The 16,436-nt window shown below is 40.3% G+C and overlaps 1 protein-coding gene across 1 annotated transcript in view; it reads right to left on the bottom strand.

Moving 5' to 3' along the window:
• Positions 1-16,436, bottom strand: part of LIX1 (limb and CNS expressed 1) — a 157,208-nt gene that overhangs the window by 3,445 nt on the left and 137,327 nt on the right. The window contains exon 5 of the mRNA XM_075837082.1: positions 14,253-14,330. Coding sequence (XP_075693197.1) covers positions 14,253-14,330 — 78 coding nt within the window. The remainder of the gene's footprint in view (positions 1-14,252; positions 14,331-16,436) is intronic.

The following is a 16,436-nucleotide window of genomic DNA, read 5'->3' as shown; positions in this document are numbered from 1 at the left end:
GAGCCAACACATATAAAACGTGGTATAAAATAGTGTGACACAGAGAGCAGATGTCAAAACAATAGTCCAGCACAAATAAGACAGTGTAGTCTATTCAATCAACTCCATTGTGATTTAGGACGCTGAAATGTGATATTCATGTTATTTTAAGAAAATAGAAGGTTTATTAATAGTCTACATTAAGCTTAATTTCTAAATACAAAAATTGGCTCAAAAGAACATAATAATATACATAAAGAATATAGAAAGAATAATTTGTAGCCTGTTAGAGAAGCTGTTAGTTACCTCATAGACTTTATAATGCTTTCAACATTTTATTTCCGTTGCTACAAACGGTATTCCGGTAATGGATCATTAAAGGAAATATAACATAGCATCAAGACCCATTTTCTTTATTTATTTTCTTTACGATTTTGACTCTTTTATTATATCATTTATTGCATGGCTACAAAACTAGACTGGATGGCATAGTTTAGTATAAATAAATCTATTGTTAGCAAGCAAAGTTTCTGTCTTTGTTAGATAGCCTCTTCCCCACTCAAAGACACACTTCTGAAGGACCTCTAGCATCTACTAAAATCAGTAAAATAGGCAGGCAATTATAATAATGGACTTTAGAGCATATCTAGAATATATATATATATATATATATATATATATATATATATATATACATATGTATGTGAAACAAAGATTGAAGCGGCACTCTGGAGAGATCCAATAAAAGGTGTAGGCTATATCCACCGATAGTACATGAAAAATGCAATGTTTCAACCCCACAACATCAGTTAAGGTTAAGAAAACTTTCTCCCAGTGATCATGGCAGTGCTACCCTTCCCACAGAAAAAAAAACGTGTAAAGCAGGGACACACTTATAGCAGACTGCACATCTAAATTTGAATGAAATCACTTTATAACCACAATACAGAATACAAAAAATGCAAAGTATAAATCAAACAGACAAAATCTAAAAACACTTAAAAATGCACAAATGTGTGCTGAACCCCAGTACTGGCCCCTGGTTAGGCCACAGGATGATCACCCATGGGAAAAAGACTTATTCTATAGTATACACCACCGATCAGATAGAAAACAATGTATGAGATATACATCCCGAGTTAAAATACCCCTATGTACACAAACATGTCTCCCTACAACGATGTATGAGGTTAAAAACCCCTATGACAATGCAAGGTATCAAACAAATGCATATACAATGTACTAATAAAGTAAACCAAAATGACAATGCAAGGTATCATACAAATGCATATACTATGTACTAATAAAGTATATACCAAAATACAATCGTGAGAGGGAGGGATGGTAGTGGCTATATTGTAATGAGGACCAAAATACCCCACACGTATCGCCGGGCTCCCGGCTTCCCACAGTAGAGACAGAAGTGCATTATTTTCCAGTAGCCATAGCAAGGCCCTCCATTCCCTAAGAAATCACTCCTTCCTCCAGTCCTCCAATACTCACAGCAGGTTCCTCCCCTTTCCTCATGCGTCACAGCAGGGCTCCTCCCATTTCGTACTTAATCCCAGCAGGGCTCCCTCATTTGCTGCTTTGTCACAATAGGGTACTTCCCCTTTCCCCAGTGGTCAAAGCATAGCTTCCCCCTCTTAACCCAGTGGTAACAGCAGGATTCCTCCCTTTCACCGATGGCTCCAGAATTGTTCTCCCTCCTTTCCACCTTCTTCGCTCAGTAGTCACATTATTCATTTTATTGTTCATTTGCTCAGTAAATGTAAAATGAATCAACTTTCTAAATAGTCTTCATTAAAAGTCTATCATTTTGTTGATGTAGAGCAGGGGTCTCAAACTCGGCCGGGTAAGTGGGCCACATATAGAAAAAACATGAAGTTGACGGGCCGCATTACTTTCAAATTTGATAGATTACAAAATTATTGTTAATTAATTAGTTATCTGAACTACTATAACACTATGTTACTATAATACTACATTACTATAACAATACTACGTTACTATAATACTACATTACTATAATAATAGCGCTAGGTTTAAACTTACCGGAAATTTGTGAGATTTCTCCACATGCTTATTTTAACAATCCATTTTTACAGTTTAAGTGTCGTTAAATGCAGTCCGGCAGCTCAGTTGGCAGCGTTTGGCAGACAGACAGATGTCAAAATTAGGCAGGCCCTCTGTAGATAATGCCACAGCTCCCTCTGTAGATAATGCCACAGCGCCCTCTGTAGATAATGCCACAGCGCCCTCTGTAGATAATGCCACAGCGCCCTCTGTAGATAATGCCACAGTGCCCTCTGTAGATAATGCCACAGTGCCCTCTGTAGATAATGCCACAGTGCCCTCTGTAGATAATGCCACACACACCCCTTGTAGATAGTGCCACAGACACCCCTTGTAGATAGTGCCACAGACAACACCAGTAGATAGCTCCATTGGGGCTCCCTCTAGGAGTGGAATCCCCAGCCAGAGCATTGCCGACGATTTGGCCAGGGATTCCTCTGCTGGAGGAGCCCCTGATGTCACTGTTCATACACAGTGACGTGAGGGGATCCTCCTGGACCAGAATGTGATGTCAGGGGCAACCCCAGAGCCAGTGTCCCACAGCGGGGCACTAGTATAAGCTCTACTCTGGAACTCTGGGGAAGCAACTGGGGAAGCAGTGTCCATGTATGGAGAGTGATGTCAGGGGCAACCCCAGAGCTGGAGTCTACTATCGCTACTACTGGGACTCCAGCTTTTCTTCTGACATCACTGTTCCGTTCTGCGGAATCCCTAGACATCGCTGTCCATATGTGGACAGCGATGTCAGGGGATTCTAGAGTCCCGGAGCAGAGCCTATGCTAGCGCTCTGCTCGAGACTCCGCTCTGGGGAAGACCCTGACAAAACTGTCGATACTAGCAGCTCTGTGTCCCGCGGGCCGCAGATGAAAGCCTCAGGGCCCGCGGGCTGCGTGCTTGAGACCCCTAATGTAGAGTCTGTATAACTCATGTTTATAGTTGGTTGTCCTGCTGATTCTGACATGTATGCAATGACACACTACTCCTGGCTATTTCAGCTGCACACGACAGATCAGAGTGTGGAGAGGACAGAAAGCATTCAAGTCTTCAGGAAGGGCAGATCACACAGGCTGTCAGTATCAGAGTGAAGATAGGGAGGAAAGCACACATGGCAGTCTGAAGGAGGGAAATGGGGGAATCACACAGGCTGTGTATCAGCATGTATAGAGAGTACCCACAGCAGACTCTGCAGGGGAGGGAGGGGACAGCTCTCTTGGGCTGTAGAAGAAGAAAGCAGTATAGGAATGAAGCTGTGCTGATACATGAGAGCTACTAAAGGCAGCAGCATTCTGGAGTTACAGAACTCGCATCCAGCATGAATTACTGGGAAGGACAAGCCCACATGAAAAAAAAGTCTGAAAATAGGAGCAGAGGGCAAACGGAATATCTGGGGGTCTGAAAATGAATAAAGGGAGGGAAATTGCAGCATGAAACTTAGTGCAACATTTTTAACACAAGGTAACCACTAACATATGTAAAAATATTTTTTTCCAACGGCCTTTAACTCTTCAATGTCTCGTGTCCATGACAGGCCCATCAAAATTAGCCACAAAATCCAGAGTTCTCCAAGCTGAAAGAGCATATTGCTTGTAAGAGCTGGGTGGGGGGCTTTTTTTCTAGGGTTCATAGGGTGTCATAGACCCCCCAGATGCAAATTACTGATATGTTTTTATGGCATGTCAGACATTTGTTAAAACAAGAGGAATACTTTAATATACAATATGCAATTGTCAAATTATCATTGCCATTATATTTATCATGATTTCTCTGAATTATAATCCCTAAATCATATCTTTATTTTCTATTAAATTGTAACTTTGTTTTATTAGGAGCTTAAGTAAATCTCTAGAAATTCCCCTTTTACAGTTTTTGTCATTCTACTGTCTCAATAACTTCCATGTACAAGCTAATTCAATTTATCATATTTAAACTACAAAGCAGATCTCTAACAAATATAACCACTGCCATATGTTGTTTAATCACTTTCCAATTTTTTCTAGCTTTCTTCTCAGGTCCAAATAAATCCAATTAAATATGAACATAATCCTTAGTTGATAATCTAATCAGTCTACGTATGCATCACTCCAGCTTTGGTTACAGCACTAAGCCTATTGTTATCATCTGAAATCTGCTTTCACCCACATTTTTCCCATCAAACAGATAGTACTGACAATACAAAAAGGTAAACATAATTGGAGATGATGAAAAAGTTATTCTGACCTAACTCATATTTAATCTGGTCCTGTAGATGGGTAGAGGTGGCTGCAAGTAGGACAACTAACAATACACATGTGGTTGTTAACAGTAGGCAACAATAAAGTGGCCAAAGCACTAATGGTTTAAGCCCACGGATGCCATTGTTTTTAATAAGGCAAAATAAACGGTCTGGTGGACTTATTACATAGTTACATAGTTACATAGTTAGTACGGCTGAAAAAAGACACATGTCCATCAAGTTCAACCAAGGGATGGGAAAAGGGAAGGAACAATTTCTACACATAGGAGCTAATATTTTTTTGTTCTAGGAAATTATCTAACCCTTTTTTAAAGCCATCTACTGTCCCTGCTGTGACCAGCTCCTGCGGTAGGCTATTCCATAGATTCACAGTTCTCACTGTAAAGAAGGCTTGTCGACCCCTGAAGCTTGAACCTTTTTTTCTCCAGACGGAGGGAGTGCCCCCTTGTTTTTTGAGGGGGTTTTACAAGGAACAGGATTTCACCATATTTTTTGTATGTGCCATTAATATATTTATATAAGTTAATCATGTCCCCCCTTAGTCGTCTTTTTTCAAGGCTAAATAGGTTTAATTCTTTCAATCTTTTCCTCATAACTTAAATTCTCCATGCCCCTAATTAGCTTCGTTGCTCTTCTTCTGTATTTTTTTCCAACTCCAGGGCATCCTTTCTATGAACTGGAGCCCAGAACTGAACTGCATATTCTAGATGAGGCCTCACTAATGCTTTGTAAAGTGGTAATATTACATCCCTGTCCCGCGAGTCCATGCCTCTTTTAATACACGACAATATCCTGCTGGCCTTTGAAGCAGCTGATTGACATTGCATGCTGTTATTTAGTTTATGATTTACAAGTACACCCAGATCCTTCTCAACAAGTGAATCCGCCAGTGTAGCTCCCCCTAGGACATATGATGCATGCAGGTAGTTGGTACCCAGATGCATAACTTTACATTTATCTACATTAAACTGGACGCCCAAACACTTAGTTTGTTTAAATCTGCCTGCAATTCACGAACATCTTCCATAGACTGAACTATATTACATAGCTTGGTGTCATCTGCAAAAATAGAAATAGTGCTATTAATCCCAATCCTCTATATCATTAATAAATAAGTTGAATAATAGAGGTCCCAGCACTGAACCCTGGGGTACACCACTTATAACCGGTGACCATTCAGAGAAGGAATCATTGACCACAACTCTCTGGATACGGTCCTTGAGCCAATTCTCAATCCAATTACAAACTATATTTTCTAAACCTATAGTCCTTAATTTACCCATTAGGCGTCTATGGGGGACAGTGTCAAATGCCTTTGCAAAGTCCAAAAACACTAAATCCACAGCGGCCCCTCTGTCTAGGCTTCTGCTCACCTCTTCATAAAAACAGATTAGGTTAGTTTGACAACTTCTGTCCTTAGTAAAACCGTGCTGGCTGTCACTTATAATGCTATTTATTGTCACATAATCCTGTATATAGTCCCTCAATAGCCCCTCAAACATTTTCCCCACGATGGATGTTAAGCTTACTGGTCTATAATTACCCGGGGAAGACCTAGAGCCCTTTTTGAAAATAGGCACCACATTTGCGCTGCGCCAGTCCCTTGGCACTATACCAGTCACTAGAGATTCTCTGAATATTATGAAAAGGGGGACAGAAATAACGGAACTAAGCTCTTTAAGAATTCTAGGGACAATGTATTACAATGTATTACATAGTTGCCTATTCAATTAAATGGGTGCCGTGTAACACTTAAAGGATAACTAAACTTTCAATAAACTTTTGACGTCATTATGACATATCAGAAGTGGTCAAGCTCTGAGACCCCCACCATTTGCTCAAATGTAGTGGCAGAAGTGCTCAGGGGAGTGCTGTGCTGCTTCATTTCTGATCAGCTTTTTTCGGACCCCCACCGATCAAAACTTCTGAAATGTCACAGTGATATATCAAATGTTTTTTGAAAGTTACTTACCCTTTAAAGAGCGTTTGTCAGCACTTTTGAGCTTCCCAAACTGCTTAAACCGCTAGCTAGCTATGGTGTAATGCAGTATAAACATACCTATGTTGCCATTGCTATTCCATTCTTACTTGGAAAAAGTAATTAAATTCCTCCATACGTTGTATGCAAATGAGCTTCGGAGTGTCCGCAAAGCAGGAAGTGTCCTGCAGTGAGAGAAGTAAACCCTCCCTAACCACCCACTGTGCTGTTGATTGACGCTAGCGGTCTTATCGGTTTGTGGAGCACAAAAATGCTGACAGGCTACCTTTAATTTCCTCTATTGGAGGACAGTACACTTCGAAAACTATTGGCAATAAGTAAGGTACCAAAATATCGGCAATATATTTCCTCTGAGACCATACAATAAAAGTCACATTCATCAATATGCAGAAGGGAAAGTATATATATGCAGGGTAATCAATTTGCAATTCACTCATTATCCTGTCACATCTTGTGAGCTAAAAAAAAAACAAAAAAAAACAAACATTATCTTCAGAGTTACAAAGTAGGAATAAAATGTGCTTAGGGCAACGTGGGAGGCTAGAAGTGAAAAAGCTTCTGTAATTTTACTATACCATTTTATTATTGGTATAATTCTTTAGACGCAGCAAGCCTATTCAGTCTTTTGTTACCATTTTCAATAGCTTAAGAAACTCCTATTAGCAGATCTGCATCTAAAGCAGGGAAGCTGCCGAGTCTTAAAGGGAATGTGTCGCTAGAATTTTTAATTTTTTTTGTTAAACAATTATTTGAGTGATTACACATTGTTTTAATTTTTTTTAATTTTTTCATAAGTCAGGAAATATTATAAATTAGATTCTAATTTATAACATTTCTATGTGCTGGGCACTAGAGGGAGCAGTTCCCAAAATTGCAGCATGGTCAATGTGGTAAAGCAACCTCATTGCTTTATGCTGCAAATTTGGGGTAGACACACTCTCCTCTAGTGTCCCTGCCCCCTGCCTTATTCTGGTTAGTGCCAGGAGAAGGAGGGGTTTGAATCTTCAAACCTCCTACACTGTGTGCCGCCATTTTCTGAGCGACTGCACAGTGTAGGAAGATTAGATAGAGTGCTCAGCAGACAGTATAACACAAACATACACGAACATAATACACACATCACATACACGAACATAACTTACCTGATCCTGCCGCCGCTGCTGCCTCCGCTCCTATTCCTTGCGCCTTCGCTTCCTTGAACATATGGCCTGAATCCGCGGCCGGAAGTCGTTATCTTACTGTCCGGCCGCGGCTTCCGGTCCACATGAAAATGGCGCCGGATTTCGCTCTGTGAACGAGCTTCGGTTTGGTCTGTGTGGGAGCGGGGCATGCGCCGTTCCCACACAGACGGCGTATGTTGCAGTGAATGAAACGGCTCCCGTTTGCATCCTCTATGGGGTTGTATGTGCCGTATTCCATCTCTGTATGGGTCGTTAATCGACACATACAGAGATGAAAAAAAAAATAGCAGCCCCCCTAGAGAAGTAAAAGTAAGAAAAAAGTAAAAAGTGGAACACAAGAACACAAATAAATAACATTCTTTTTAATATCATACTAAAAGCAATTTGATAAAAAAAATAATTCATGACACCGTCCCTTTAATGTGGCACCGCTGATAACCCAATACTAAGAAGTTTTGTTTCCATACATCTATAGGTTGCAGACTGTTAGGTTACAGGCGGGGCTCAATGGGACGTGGCGCAGCGCCATATGTTTGTTAGTGGCTGTGCCTGGTATTTCAGCTGGTCCCATTCATTTAATGGATTCTAAGAATAGTTCAGGAATCCTGGAAAAACCCCTTTGAAGCGTACCTAACTTTTCAAGGGACTTTTCAGAATAAGCTGTCATGTGTGTGTACATGATAAATAACACTATTTCTGGCCATCATATGACTTGTATGTAGCAATATTTAGCAGTTTTCCCCTCTGCAGACTCTATCTCTAATTCTCAGTTGTGTTAAAGCTAGTGGATGGAGCCTTATTGCTTTCATGTCTTCTATACACTGCACACAGAAGAGGAGAATCCTTCTCTCCTATCTCTATCCATCCCATACATAGAGGCAGCAACAGCAGCATGAAGAAGATTATACAGCAGTACAGACCACTGAAAATCCAACACTGGAGTGACATAGAAATCCTACCATCATGTTTGTGTGTTTCTCTAGGCTCCTGCTTCCTCCCCCTGCTCACCTCTACCCCCTCCATAGACTTACATGCAGCGTGTTTTACTGAGTCATTCGCTCTCTCTACTTCCCCCTAACCTCTACAAAGACTTGTATGGGCAGGCAGTGAAGTGACACACGCCCACCTTCTGCAGCCGCCTTTTTTATTTTGTAACACCGGTCAGCCAATGCTTGACAACAGAAGGTGGACAGCAGATTACAGGAAGGGAAACACCTAGTGGCAGTAAATTCACACAGAATTTGCATGGATAAAGCAGATAAATTTTAACAGTAAGAAAATTACAAAGTTGATGTATATCAGGTATACTATTAGATTAGAATAAGTTGTTTGAAAAGTTAGTGTCCATTTAAGTTTTAAATAACCACATTTATTTTCTCACACTTTCTCATCGCCTTTCCCTTTCTGTCCATCATTGGAAGCAATGCTCTAATTTTGGAGAATGTTGAAGCTGTGCAGAAGATATGACTGTCACTTGCTAATTCTATGCTCATTCCAGTGTCGAATCTCAATGTAGCACCACTGATAACAAAATACTAGGGAGTTTTGTTTCCATGCATCAAGTATAACTATGACGATTAATGACACATTTACGTAAAGCAGATCTGTCATCAGCTTGTGCTGCCCAATATATGGGCCGCATAGTATGGGGACAGGTCCGCTCTCCTATTAGCCCGAACAGCACAAAAAAATATTGCAGTGTTTAACCAATAGGGTCAAACAAAGAATACACCAGACTCATAATGATGAGCCCAGTGTACTCATAAGGGGAACGCACAATATTTTTTTTGACTAATAGCCGAGTGGACCTGTGTGTATTTAACTTGGACAACATCTTGAAAGACTGTGTATTAACTTTATTAGTAACCCCCCCCCCCATGGTGTTGACTAAAAAATTGTTTTTAGATTCAATAGAAAAACTAATCTTAAAATATGCATCTTCCCACCTCTGAGAAGGAGAAAATATCTATGGAACAACACTGCTGAGAGCACAGAACGGAATTGTTTTGAGATGTTCACAGGATGTAGTGAAAATATATTTGCCATTAAACTGTCCTAAGGCGCAGTCTCAGTGTGTTGTGGTGGTGAATACTTTTTTCCATTATCTGCTTCAGTAAGATCTAGGCCAAATGTTTAGATTATTTATTGTCAGTGCTATTTTGTTATAATGATTTGTGTTCTTAACTTTACCATCTGCTTTTAGAACTTATTTTATATACAATTCCCTTAAAAGAATTCTCATCTATAACTTTTTTGTATGAAAAATAGTAGCATACAAAATAGAACCAAGCCATGTCAACCACCCAACAGGAAACAATAAAGGAACCGTACAAGCATCATACGGGTTACCGAAGGTTTCTCCAAAATGAAAAAAAGTACTTGGACATGCAAGACCCAGAACTATCATCTTCTGTAAAGTTGTTTAATATTTGACGTCTTTACTGAATTTCCTTGGTCACACAAGCAGAACAACTAATTGCAGGTACGATAAATCCTGAATAGCGTACAAACCTTAAAGGGTAATTAAATGTTCAACAAACTTCTGAAATGTTATAGTGACATGTCATAAGTTTTAATTGGTGGGGGTCCGAGCACTGAGAGCCCTACCAAGCGCTAAAACAAAGTGGCAGACGTGCTCGTGTGGGCACTCAGCCGCTTCGTGTCTGTTCGGCTTTTTCCAGAAATCAATGTAGCGGAGTACGGGCTCGATAGAATGTCTATGAGCCAGTACTCTGATACATTGGCTTTCCGGAAAAAGCTGAACAGAAACTAAGCGGCTGAGCGCTCACACGAGCACTTCTGCCGCTTCGCTTTAGTGATTGGTGGGGGTCTCCGTGCTCAGATACCCCACTAATCAAAACTTCTGACATGTCACTATGACATGTCAGAATTTTGTTGAACGTTTAGTTACCCTTTAATCCCTCTCTCATATAACTCTGAATATGTGAGTGTCAGATTATACCCTAGTTCTGTTATTCTATCAATACTTCATACATACCAGGAAGATCAGATCGACATCTGTCTAATCCACTGTAAAATCTTATAAATCAGAGGTTACGTCATGTCCTGTATATGTGTCAATGAGGCATCTGCCAGGTTACATAGTTACATAGTTACATAGTTAGTACGGCTGAAAAAAGACACATGTCCATCAAGTTCAACCAAGGGAAGGGAAAAGGGAAGGAAAAATTTCTACACATAGGAGCTAATATTTTTTTGTTCTAGGAAATTATCTAACCCTTTTTTAAAGCCATCTACTGTCCCTGCTGTGACCAGCTCCTGCGGTAGGCTATTCCATAAATTCACAGTTCTCACTGTAAAGAAGCCTTGTCGCCTCTGCAGCTTGAACCTTTTTTTCTCCAGACGGAGGGAGTGCCCCCTTGTTTTTTGAGCGGGTTTTACAAGGAACAGGATATCACCATATTTTTTGTATGTGCCATTAATATATTTATATAAGTTAATCATGTCCCCCCTTAGTCGTCTTTTTTCAAGGCTAAATAGATTTAATTCTTTCAATCTTTCCTCATAACTTAAATTCTCCATGCCCCTTATTAGCTTCGTTGCTCTTCTTTGTATTTTTTCCAACTCCAGGGCATCCTTTCTATGAACTGGAGCCCAGAACTGAACTGCATATTCTAGATGAGGCCTCACTAATGCTTTGTAAAGTGGCATTATTACATCCCTGTCCCGCGAGTCCATGCCTCTTTTAATACACGACAATATCCTGCTGGCCTTTGAAGCAGCTGATTGACACTGCATGCTGTTATTGAGTTTATGATTTACAAGTACACCCAGATCCTTCTCAACAAGTGAATCCGCCAGTGTAGCGCCCCCTAGGACATATGATGCATGCAGGTTGTTGGTACCAAGATGCATAACTTTACATTTATCTACATTAAACTTCATTTGCCAAGTGGACGCCCAAACACTTAGTTTGTTTAAATCTGCCTGTAATTCATGAACATCTTCCATAGTCTGAACTATATTACATAGCTTGGTGTCATCTGCAAAAATAGAAATAGTGCTATTAATCCCTTCCTCTATATCATTAATAAATAAGTTGAATAATAGTGGTCCCAGCACTGAACCCTGGGGTACACCACTTATAACCTGGGACCATTCAGAGTAGGAATCATTGACCACAACTCTCTGGATACGGTCCTTGAGCCAATTCTCAATCCAATTACAAACTATATTTTCTAAACCTATAGTCCTTAATTTACCCATTAGGCGTCTATGGGGGACAGTGTCAAATGCCTTTGCAAAGTAAAAAAACACTAAATCCACAGCGGCCCCTCTGTCTAGACTTCTGCTCACCTCTTCATAAAAACAGATTAGGTTAGTTTAACAACTTCTGTCCTTAGTAAAACCGTGCTGGCTGTCACTTATAATGCTATTTATTGTCACATAATCCTGTATATAGTCCCTCAATAGCCCCTCAAACATTTTCCCCACGATGGATGTTAAGCTTACTGGTCTATAATTACCCGGGGAAGACCTAGAGCCCTTTTTGAAAATAGGCACCACATTTGCCCTGCGCCAGTCCCTTGGCACTATACCAGTCACTAGAGATTCTCTGAATATTATGAAAAGGGGGACAGAAATAACTGAACTAAGCTCTTTAAGAATTCTAGGGTGTAACCCATCTGGTCCCGGAGCCTTGTGCACATTTATTTTATTTAATTTAGCTTGGACCATATCTACATTCATCCAATTCAGTATATCAACTGATATATTAACAGCACCGGCAGCGGCTACATCAGCTGCTCTTTCTTCTGTTGTATATACAGAGCTAAAGAACCCATTTAGTAACTCTGCCTTCTCTTGATCCCCTGTGATCAACTCCCCATTACCATTATCTAGGGGTCCTACATGTTCAGACCTTGGCTTTTTTGCATTTATATGCTTGAAGAATTTTTTAGGATTTGTTTTACTATCCTTGGCCACCTGCCTTTCATTTTGTATTTTTGCTAATTTTATTACATTTTTACAGATTTTATTAAGCTCTTTATATTTTACAAAGGCTACAGCTGTACCCTCAGATTTGTATTTTTTAAATGCCCTTTTTTTGTCATGTATTGCCCCTTTCACAGAATGTGTAAGCCATGTGGGGTTTAATTTGAGTCGTTTATACTTATTACCTGTAGGAATAAATTTTGCACTATAATAACTCAAAGTAGATTTGAAAATCTCCCATTTATCATTTGTTCCATTATTTGACATTAGTTCTTCCCAGTCTATATCCTGAATTGCCGCCCTCATCCTGGGGAAATTGGCTTTCTTAAAATTAAATGTTTTTGCCCTCCCAGCCTGCGTTTGTTTTTTACAGTATAGGTAAAATGTAACTATATTGTGATCACTGTTACCGAGGTTTTCACGAACATTGACATTCCCAACAAGATCTGCATTATTAGAAATGACCAGATCCAACAGAGCTTCACCTCTAGTCGGGTCTTCCACAAACTGGCCCATAAAATTTTCCTGCAACAGGTTGAGGAAATGTCTCCCCTTTGCAGTTGAAGCCGAACCATGACACCAATTAATATCCCGGAAATTAAAATCTCCCATTATCACTACAGTACCCGCCTGTGCAGCCCGCTCCATCTGTTTATATATCTGACCTTCCATCCCCTCAGTTATATTGGGGGGTCTATAGATTACACCAAAAGTAATTTTTTCAGTGTTTACCTCCCTTTCTAGTTCCACCCACAAGGTTTCAACCTCCTCACAGTCTTCACCCACTATTGTCTCTTTCACACTCGCCTTCATATCACTTCTCACATACAGACATACACCACCACCTTTCCTATTTGTCCTGTCTTTACGAAAAAGTGTAAAACCCTGTAGATTTACAGCCCAGTCATGTGAAGAGTCCAGCCATGTTTCAGCAACACCAACTATATCTATATTTTCTTCCAGTATCAAGGCCTCCAGCTCCCCCATTTTGCTTGCTAGACTTCTGGCATTTGTGAACATACACTTTAACTTGCCTGTCAGTTTTTCACTTTTATTATCAGAAATGTGATTTGACATTAATCGTTCCTTTTTATTTACACTGATGTTTTGTAACGAAAGGATCTCCTTATCTTGTTGTCTAGTCCTCTCCCCACATTCTGTTTCTCCCCCCACCAATATAGTCTGACCCCTCTCTAACCTGGCTACCCCTTTTTTTTTTTTCTACATTGACCTCCCTCCTCAGCCCTAGTTTAAATACTCCGCCACCCCAGCTAGAATTCTCTCCCCCAGCACAGCGGACCCCCTTCCATTTAGGTGCAAATCATCTGCAGAATACAGTTTGTACCCCAATGAAAAGTCAGCCCAGTGCTCTAGGAACCCAAATCCTTCTCCTCTACACCAAGACTTCAGCCATGCATTTAACTCCCTAAGCTCCCGCTGTCTTTCCTGTGATGCGCATGGCACAGGCAGTATTCCTGAGAATACAACTCTGATACATTGGCTTTCCGGAAAAAGCCGAACAGAAACAGGTTACAGGCAATGTTTCTTATTAAGCATTATACAAACGATATCATTTGTTAATTAATGTTATAGAATATAATTTGGCACAGAGTAATTACTTTATTTTCTTCAGTTCTGTATTTAATCATATAATTAACAGTTTATTTGCTATCGGCAACATAATTGAGAACTAGAATTAGCATCGGCGATGAATGAATGCAAAAATCAAAGATGTTTCTTGGGATTCCAGAATAAAAAGCAAATGCATGCTGGGTGAGTGTTTATGGGTTAAACGCATTTACTGGGTAATGTGTTAGATATTTCTTACCTGACGGGAGCACTTTGTGTCTCTTAGGGCTTTAAGACTTCCGTTCCAGTGCAGGAGCTGAAACACTATCATGAGTTCCTGTAATAAAGATGGTAGTGGCAAGAATTATTAATAAGTTTTCCTATGCTACCATATACTGAACATATTATTTAGTTATCATATGTCTTATATACTATATAGCTATTTATAGTTGTTTATATGGAGACGAGACAATGTGATACCTTACAAATGAAATGTAATTATGTTATTAGTGTTAATGAGAACCTATTCAGTCAGTAAATGTCATCTTGCATAATCAAGTTTTTATGTTGAACATTTTTTTTTTTTAAAAGAATTTACACAATACTCCTATATATGATAATGGGACGCCTTCAGAAATTAATCAACCAAATATGGAAAAACAAAGGCATAAAAATGTCCAGAGTTACATATAAAAATATAATATCTTTATTAAATAATTCATAATAATGCCGCAATTTAATATACATAGCATTATTGCCTGTCAGTGTAAGTCTTACAGGTAATCTATTAGGACGTGCCTCTGTCACATTCTAATAGGCATATGCCCCTGGCAGACCTGGGGGCCTTTATCAGGTGTCCGGCTGCTATGGCACCCCATCAGAGGCCTGCGATTACATTTGCAGGCCGCCGATGGGTGCGAGAGGATGTTCCAACCTTTTTTAAAGAATTTAAATGGCGCAGTCGCTATTGACCGCTGCATTTAACTGGAAACTTCGATCGCGGCCATTGGAGCAGGAGCTTGGCTGTCATTAGACAGCCGAACTCCGGCTCCAGCCTGCACGGGACACCCGTGCAGGACTTAAACTGGGCCGCCGTAAAAAGGCGTCGGCCTAGCCTAAGGGCCCTTAGTGCCCACCATGAAAAGGCGTATTGGTGGTCACTAAGGGGATAGTATTTTTGCTTTTTTAAGTAATTGTAGAATTTCCCATCAGTACTGGATTGCTGACTGGTGCAACAAAGGAAAAGATGAGCAGACCAAACATTGTTTCTGCAGAGCCTGCCCAGAATTAAAGGGGATATTCCACCATTAAATATCATATTCATTGTATAGCTCATATAAAATGAACGTTTGCCATTAACTTGTTAAAAAATTCAGTAAAAAGTTATGACAGTTGCTTACATGGTATGGCGCCACCAGGTGTTCAAAGTGTATAGCAATGTGCGCATCCACCTAATAAGTTGAGCGCTGGTGGAATCACATGCTCAGTCACTCTCCCCAAAGCCATGTCTTTGCATAGTGATCCACTCTTCACAGCAGAGAGGCCAATAGAAATAGCTTTCTTCTCTGCTTGTCAGGAAAGGAGCAGAACTTTTGCAGTAGCGGGCAGTACAGCTGAGGAGATTTCTTATTCTCAGCTTGTTAGGACTGTAAAGCTCTGCATCCTGACAGCAGATATGAACCCTGCACATGACCACTCAGTCTTTATTGCCTTATTTCATTATATTGTCATTGGTTTCTAAGGGAGTGCATACTGTGGATGTCAGACAGTAGATGAAGTCACTACTCTAGATACCATCTATTTATCTACAGGTAGAGTAAGAAGGGACTATATTGTCAGTGTAATAGAATCACAATTTGAGTAATTCCCCAGAGTGCAAGTTTATGGAATCGCTATGCGAGCAATTACCCAAAGGCAGCTGGAGACAGTCTGGATCAAGCATGCAGGAAAATCCGTTACTTCAAGTCCTTCACTACTCTGATCAGCATGAGTCGAAGGCTACTCTATGGTCTTCAGCAGAGCCCACCACGAGGCAGGTTTGATTTAGGCTGAATAGAACCCAGGTTGCATTAACATAATACGGTGTTAGACAGGAGGTGCAATGCAGGCAATACCAGAAAGGATAACCAGACCAGCCAGAAGGTAAACAGCAACAGAGTTCACAACCACGAGAGAGTGAAAGTCCAAATCGCCGTGAGCAGAATGTCCAAATCAGTAAGCAAAGGGTAAATCCAAACACAAGCCGAGGTCCAGGAGCTTGATCATACACAAAGAGATTCACAAGCAACAATGACAGAACTAACCAGACTTAAATACTCCACCCTAGAATCTGATAGGAAGAAAGACATAGAAATGCCATTGGCTCTGTAACTCAAACCAGAGCCACCCAGAAGCTAGGCTAGTAGTCATGACAACCTTAAAGTGACAGGCGTTTCCTAACAAG

The sequence above is a fragment of the Rhinoderma darwinii genome, chromosome 1, assembly GCF_050947455.1.
Source record: "Rhinoderma darwinii isolate aRhiDar2 chromosome 1, aRhiDar2.hap1, whole genome shotgun sequence".
In the NCBI taxonomy this organism is placed as follows: domain Eukaryota; kingdom Metazoa; phylum Chordata; class Amphibia; order Anura; family Rhinodermatidae; genus Rhinoderma; species Rhinoderma darwinii.
This window is presented reverse-complemented; position numbering and strand designations above follow the sequence as displayed.